This window comes from Octodon degus, unplaced genomic scaffold (assembly GCF_000260255.1).
Source record: "Octodon degus isolate 3935 unplaced genomic scaffold, OctDeg1.0 scaffold00013, whole genome shotgun sequence".
NCBI classification, from domain to species: Eukaryota; Metazoa; Chordata; class Mammalia; order Rodentia; family Octodontidae; genus Octodon; species Octodon degus.
In genome coordinates this window covers 419,840-427,499 of record NW_004524589.1, presented here as the reverse complement: position 1 = coordinate 427,499, position 7,660 = coordinate 419,840, and the positions used below count along the sequence as shown (strand labels likewise).

Genomic DNA, 7,660 nt, shown 5'->3' with positions numbered 1-7,660 from the left:
GGCTTGAAGACACAGGAGGAATCCAGCACCCCAACCTCCAATGAAGTAAACTTTCAGAAGGTACCCTGTTGTGGGGACAAAATGTGAAGTCTCCCCTCAGCTCCCAGAAAGTTAGGCGCTTTGCCCCTGAGGACACGGAAGCCCACTGAGACACAATTTTTAGTATGCACTGTGAAGTGTTTCTATGATTTCCTATTTATCTTCTTCCATAGCATTTCATTTGGAAAATGTCCAAACCGGAGAAGTAGAAAGTATGTAAAGCATACTCAGACACCTTCATCCAGATGTATCAATTGTTGCCCTCTTGCCATCTTGGCTTTATATATACTTATTTTTTTGGAACCATTTGAAAGTAAGGTGCAAGCTTCTTTAACACTGTACTCAACATGGGTCACTTAGGAACAACATGATCATTAACGGTGATGTGTCAGTTTGCCTGGACTAAGAGATGCTGAGGAGATTAGTAAAGAGCACTGGTGGGCATGTCTGGGGGTGTCATGGAGGCAGGGGTGTGTGTAGTCTGGTCTCTCCCTCTCTGCTGCTGCCTTCTTATTCTGCTTCCTGGCCAGTAAGCACTAAGCATCTTTGCTCTGCCATAGCCTCTGCCATGATGTCCGTGCCTTAAGATCAGCCACCTCCTTAAAACATAAGCCACCCTTTTCAGTGGTGACAATCTACTCTCAAGAACATGGCTCTTGCAAAAAGAGCTCCTTCATCCCTCTCTGGAGGAGGTGAAGAGGAAGAACAAGAAGAAGCGCCTGGTGCAGAGCCCCAACTCCTACTTCATGGATGTGAAGTGCCCAGGACGCTATAAAATCACCACAGTCTTTAGCCAAGCTCAGAAGGTTGTTCTGTGTGTTGGCTGCTCCACTGTCCTGTGCCAGCCTACAGGAGGGAAAGCAAGGCTCACAGAAGGATGTTCCTTCAGGAGGAAGCAGCACTAACAGTACCCTCAGTCAAGATGAGTGGGAAGCCATCCAATAAACACATTTTGGATTTTAAAAAAATGAGCCAAATCAGACCTCTGCTCCAAAAAGTTTTGGGTGTTGGGCAACATGTCCCAGTTTTGTGGTTTGGGGTTTTTGCAAGCAGAACAATACAGGACACATTTTAAAATATTGTTTTATAATGAATCACCCAAAGAGTCATATATACAAGGAATGCAGGAAATCTGTCCACACACTAAAACCAAGGACTCCAGGTGAGGGCCTGGATCCTACTATCCTGCATGAATCCAGCTAAAGACCTGGAGCCCATGACAGTGCCTCCCAGAAGTCCAACTGGAGGCCTAGAGCCCAGGACAGTCACACAAAAGCCTCCTTCACAGATCTGTGCTGGAAAGCCTCAAACGTCAGTGGTGGAAGCTAGAAAGTCTATGCCAGTGGGGTGAAGGATCTGTGCTAGCAGGTTGAAGGATCTAAACTGGACCTAGGAAGCAACTCTCAAAGTATCAGAGCTCCACGAAAGGTACTACAGCCGTCCTCAGCAACGGTGAGGTCCCAAGCTCCTCCAGCAATGAGGAAAGCTGAGTTCCTATCAGGAAAGCCAGCATGACAAGCTTCTCTATGAGGCTGAACCGTGCACCATCTTCCCCTCTGAAGCCAGGAAATGATGTTCAAGATGAAAACCAAAGCTCCTCCAAAATGAGGCCCAGCCACCGTCAGCAACAATGATAGTTCTGAGCTCCTCCACCGAGAAGAACAGCCGAGTTCATGAGGAAAGCCAGCATGCCAAGATTCTCCAGCAGAACAGCCCAAGAGAACCAGCAGCTTCCAACAGCTCCAACAACTTCTCCAAAGGGCATCCATAACAGCCTAATGACAGCTCCTCCTGTCCTGCCCCCTGTGCTGCTGGTAACAACCCTCAGATGGGCCTCCCACACCCGGTACTACGCTACCTCAATTCAGCTGGTCATACTAAGTTGACCACCAGTTAGAAATCCACTATACCCAGGTACCAGAAAGCTGAATAGTATAATAAAGTCATTTACCACACTGACACACTAGTAGTAGTATACTCAAGGAGTTTGACATCTCTAAGATAATGTTATCTAAATGGTCGATATGTCAGTTTCCCCAAGTATTCCACTAGTACTATATATGGAGGGTTTTTTTTTTAAATCAATCTAATTCAAGCTGTAAGTGAGAATTACAGGTTGCAATTTATTCTCATCTCTTCAGTCTCCTTTTATTTACAGTAATACATCTGTGCCTCACAGAAATATATGATATTTGATTTGCTATCATTTAGAACAATTTTATATCTTAAAACTGAAGAGAAATTGATATTTTCAACTTGAAGATTGAAAATGTTAAGATTTTAGTGCAGGTAACCTTTGCATGCAAGTTAGCACCCCTTAATGGAACTAATATTCTCCAGGATGTCTTGTTGAAGATTAGTTTCAAAAAGAAATCCTTTTTAGCTGTCGTCTGAAGAGACTTGAAACAGACCTCTGGCTTTCATAAATTTTCCACTGGTGCTAGTGTAAGGACTGGGGCTCAACCCTCAGCATGAAAAAAACAAAGAAAATAATATGCATCACAAAGTATCATTGTGATTATAATATCTTAGTGTATACAAAGGCTTCCAGGTAAAATTAAAGATAAAAAATTGAGTATTTACTATTGAAAAAGAGTGGAGGGAGAAGACTTACTAGCAGACTCTAAAACAAATCAGGGTGCCGAAGTATAGCAATATAAAGTGCAGTACGGGCAGATACTGTGGCCTAGATCCAGGATGTCACCAGGCTCTCAGCAGCACATATGCTACAATAAGATGGCACCTGAAAGACCCATGTGTCCTGAGGTTGGGCTTTGGGAAGGGGTGGGACCATGCACATGCTGTACTTATCAGTGGCTTCATCCACAGTTCAGAGCTGGAGTGCTGCGAGGAGGGGCTTCTGGTCAAGGAGACCAGACTACACTGTGGGTGTAGCCTGGAAGCTGTGTGTCCCTTCTGGTTCTGCCCTTCTCTCTCTCTGCTTCCCGGCTGACATGGTGTGAGCAGCTGTCCTCCACCCAAGCCGCTCTGCTGAGTCACCTGCCCTGGACCCAGCTAGCTGGAGACTGAATCCTCTAAAAGCTGTGAGTCAAAACAACCCTCTCTTCTTTAAATTGTAGATGTCAGGTATTTTGTCCCAGCAATGGGAAAGTGACACGACAGCAGACAAATACACAAATGGGCCAGTGGAACAGGACAGAAAGACTGTTGTATTCAGAATTTGTAAGGGAAGAGACTTAATACAGGATGCATAATTTAAAAGATTATTTTATAATATTCACCCAAAGAGACAAATGCAAAAGAGGGCAGGAAGGAGATCTGTCCATGCACTAGGGATCCAAGAATCCAGCCTCGATCTCACAGTAATGTCCTGCACGAGTCCAGCTGAAGACCTAGAGCCCACGGCAGTGTCCTCCATGAGTGTAACCGGAGGCCTAGAGCCCACGACGATGTCTCATGCAAGTCTATATCAAGAAACTGCATCGGAAAATCCCAAAGACTAGTGGTGAGAGCTAGAAAGTCTGCACCAATGGATGAAGGATCTGTGCCAGCAGACTGAGGGATCATCTGCGCAGGAGCCAGGAAGTGACACTCAAGGTGAGAACCAGAGATCCCCTGAAGAGATCCGCAGCTATCCTCAGGGACAGCAAGGACCTGAACTCCACCAGTGATGAGATCATCTGCGTTCTTATCAGGAAAACCAGTGTGACAATCTTCCCCAGGAGAACCAACAGCACACCATCTTTCCCTCTAGATCTCCTTTTATACTGTTGGCAACAATCTTAAGGTGGGCCTTTCACCCCTACAACCACGCTGATTGAGTTCATCTGGGTGTTACAAGTGGACCGCTAGTTAATTCACCACACGGGCCGTAAGAATTTAATATGGCCAGAAGTCATAATGGACTAATGAGAGAAGGAGGGATTTTTTTTTAAAGGCAGTTTAGAGAGCATTATCTCATTACAGTGGAACCTCAGTTCATGAACTTGCATATTTCCATGATTTTGGTCATAACCAAGTTGAATGAGAAAAATCTATTTTAATGGTCAGGTTCAATGTTAACTTTATGGGGAAAATCAATTCAGATCTCATCCAGTTTAGTTTGCAGCCAGAATTGTGGAAAGAGTTGAGTTCATGAACGAAGGTGCCATGGTATGTGAACACAAATAAAACTGCATTCTTACACAGACATATACTGTAGGTGGATTTAAGACCCCAGTGTGGGACATGTATTTCCACAATCATACACAATGTGTAGGACAAGATTTGGGTGTTGGGTGTTATGTTCCGGATAATTCAAATTTTATTATTATATTACAGTTTTGGAATTCAACTCTTTCAGATTTTGGTAAAGTAAGAGGTTTACATAATACACATATTGTATAACACCACCAACAGGGCTTGGGACATCATTCTGTAACGGAAGTCCTCAGTATCTGTCAGTAAAGATGAAACTATACTTAGCTTACTTCTAGTCCCCTTTGCCACCCACTAATTTTGGGGCTGCACTAGCTAGCTGTCTTTGGTTTGCCCTGTTGTCCATCTTGGCAAAGGCTGGGCCACAGCCTCTCCACAGCTCTTCACGGCATCTTGTCCCCTGGTGGCAGAGGGCCCAGTAAGTAGAGATTCTGCTCCCTGCGGAGCCGCTCAGGTCAACTCGGACCTCCCCTGAAGAAGCCAGGTTTTGCAAGGCAGCTTTTGCCATAAAAACTCACGGTGACCTGATTTCCTGCCCTGCCCCCTCCCTTCCAATGTGGCTAATAACCTGCAGCTGGTTGCGGTTCTGTCTCCTGCGCTGTCTCACTCGGGCTTTCTGTGCCAGTGAGTCCTAGCTGGAAGCAATTTGCCAATATCCAGAGACACTGGCTGTTGTCACAACTGTACTGACAGATGGGAGATAGAGATTAGGGTGCTGGTGAATCGCCTACTCTGCACAGTACTGTGCTCCACAGCAGGGAACTATCTGGCCAAAGCAGCCATAGTGCCAAGGTGGAGAAAATCAGCTCTGTACCCTTCATAAAAGTCCCTCATTAAAGTCTCCACCCATTATATCAGGTCCAATGCGTCCAGCCAGCCAATGTGACACGAAATTTATGAAAATGAAGATATATAGATTTTAGAATTGTGAAAAAGCAATCAAGGCCAGCGAAAGAAAACCCAGGAGCTGATCTTGGTATCCAGGGAAATGAAAGGTTCTTCAGCAGAACTTGAAAACAGAATGTAAAGGAACAGGACAACATCAAGATTAAATATAGGGGCTGGAGAGATGGCTCAGTGGTCTAAAGCACCTACTTGGAACAAGCTTGGCAAAGCACAGGGACCGCGGTTCGATCCCCCCAGCACCACATGCCAGCCAGCCCCGCCCCCTGGTGGGCTGAGCTGGCCACACACACACACACACACACACACACAATAAATGTTAAAAAAAAATAAAGTTTAAAAAAAAAAGATTAAATATACCTATTTCACAAAGGACAACATAGACAAATGCCCGTTTGGGAGATAGCAACTAAAGCTGACAAGGTACTAGTGTCTAAAGTATGCAGAAATATCTGTGCATCATAAGGAATTTCAACTAAAAAATGGACCACTTGAGAAGAGAAAAACTAAAAGGTTGGTGTTGGGCATGGTGGCGCACGCCTGGAATCCCAGCACTCTGGAAGCTGGGGCAGGAGGATGGTGCAGAGTTCTCAGCCAGCCTGAACTGCACAGCAAGAGCCTTGCTCCAGGGAGAGACAGCGACGGAGAGACAGAGCGCGAGACCTAATCAGTTAAAGGAATATATGTAGATGGCCACTTTCTATTGCCAGATAAATTTAAAATAAAACAATAATGTCACTTTACACTCACTAGACTGATCACAATTTGCATTTGAAATTTTCTTAATTCTGAGTTTTGGACAGACTCAGGAATGTTGAGAACCCACACTCTCTGTGACGAGTGCAGATGGTCAGGAGCAATGTGGTAGTCGCGCAATAAATTAGGTGGAGGGATGTGAACCCTGCCACCCAGGCATTCTTTTCCTGGACGTTCTTCCGAGGGAGTCCTCACAAGTCCATGAAAGAAACAAACACCCCCATGCCATAACTGTCATGGGGAGCAGGGGTACGGGATAATGGTGGTGGATGAAATCACAGCTCCACCCTGGAAAAGCCGTGACCGCTAGAAGGGATAGATTAGAATCAATAGCTATGTGGGGAACAATGCCGAGGGTGGTAAACATGCAGAGCTAAGACAGGGCAAAATAATAGAATAGGATCTATTGTCCAACACCATTTTTATAAATTAGTAAAATGTGCACACCAAGCAAACATGCACATTTTCTGAAGAATACAGAACAAAGGAAAGCATAATGAACACAATGAATCGTTATTTGTTATGTAAGAAAAACTGGCACAGAGAACGGGGATAAAGAGGAATAAATTAGGGAGCAGCCTCATGTAGTGCGAAGACGGTGGAGAACTGAGAACTGAGGCGAATGACCACTCCAGCCATCTGCCCCTGGAGTCAGCGATGCAAAGAAAATAGGATGGACAAAGGAACGAGTAAAAAAGGAGGGAAGAAGGAAGTGACACACCCGTCTTGGAAGAGCGATGTATTGAAACTTAGTGGGACGCAGAAGTCCTGCACAAACCAGGGGCAAAAACTCCTGACCCTTGATCCCTGGTAATTTGAAGCGCGCCCTCTACTGGTCGGTGGAGAACATGACGTCTAAATCGCCTTAGGCCAGCCTCTCCCAACCTAAGGAGCTACCGCGACTTCCTTAGGCAGGAATTGATTGGTTTGCAAACCACCGACCGTGTCCACAAAAGCTGGAAAACGAAACACTTGTTTGCCAGGAGCTAGGAGGACTCCCAGGACACAGGGCATTCTTCCTAAAACCTGGATTGTTGGGACACACTGAAATAGTTGGTCATCCTAATCCTCATTTTTATTTAAAAAAAAAATAATAATAATAATAAAAAAATAATAATAATAATAATAATAAACGTATAATAATATTTAGTGTCTTCTTTGTGCTCCAAGTGTACCGTCGTTGTCATCCCCATGCTAAGGAGAAAGGTATTTGTGAAACAATGAAATGTCTTTACAGTCTATGTTTATTTTTAATTGATGCATAGTATTTGTATGCACTTAGGAGGCCCTGTGTCATTATTGGTCACTTCTTTTGCAGCCCTGGGGATGGAACCCAGGGCCCTTGTGCTGAGCTGTATTGCAGCCCTAGTTTATTTTTTATTTTGAAACAAAACCTTATTAAGTCACTAAATAACCCAGGCTGGACTCAAGCTTGGTGTCCTCCTGCCTCAGCCTTGCAGAATGCTAGGGTGACAGTTTGGCTGAATTCTTCCAGAGAAATCGTCCTGCTCCTCCGGGGCCGGAGGTGACCGAGACAGAAGGCTGCCCAGGGCCCCAAGCCTGGCAAACTCGCCCAGGAGACCGCCAGCTTTCTCCCTCACGTACTAGCCTCCAAATTTTGATGTGAGAAAGGAGACTTTAATGAGTATTTTCATCAGGAAGAAAACTGAAGTGCGTAAGTCAAAATATTTGTCTAGCTGACTAGGAGACATCACAGACAGAATTTTTTTAACTTAGTTTTTATTGCTAATTTCCAGGTATTTGGAAGACTATTTTACTATTTGTTGGCTAAGCTCTGGAATCA

At 44.7% G+C, this 7,660-nt stretch overlaps 1 protein-coding gene across 1 annotated transcript; it reads left to right on the top strand.

The window, feature by feature from the left end:
- The first annotated feature begins 406 nt into the window (after positions 1-406).
- On the top strand, positions 407-973 carry LOC111815238 (40S ribosomal protein S27-like). The gene is made up of 2 exons (XM_023709635.1): positions 407-426; positions 665-973. Exons 1-2 carry the CDS (start codon positions 407-409, stop codon positions 942-944), a joined length of 300 nt encoding a protein of 99 aa, XP_023565403.1. The 3' UTR covers positions 945-973.
- The last annotated feature ends 6,687 nt before the right edge of the window (positions 974-7,660 follow it).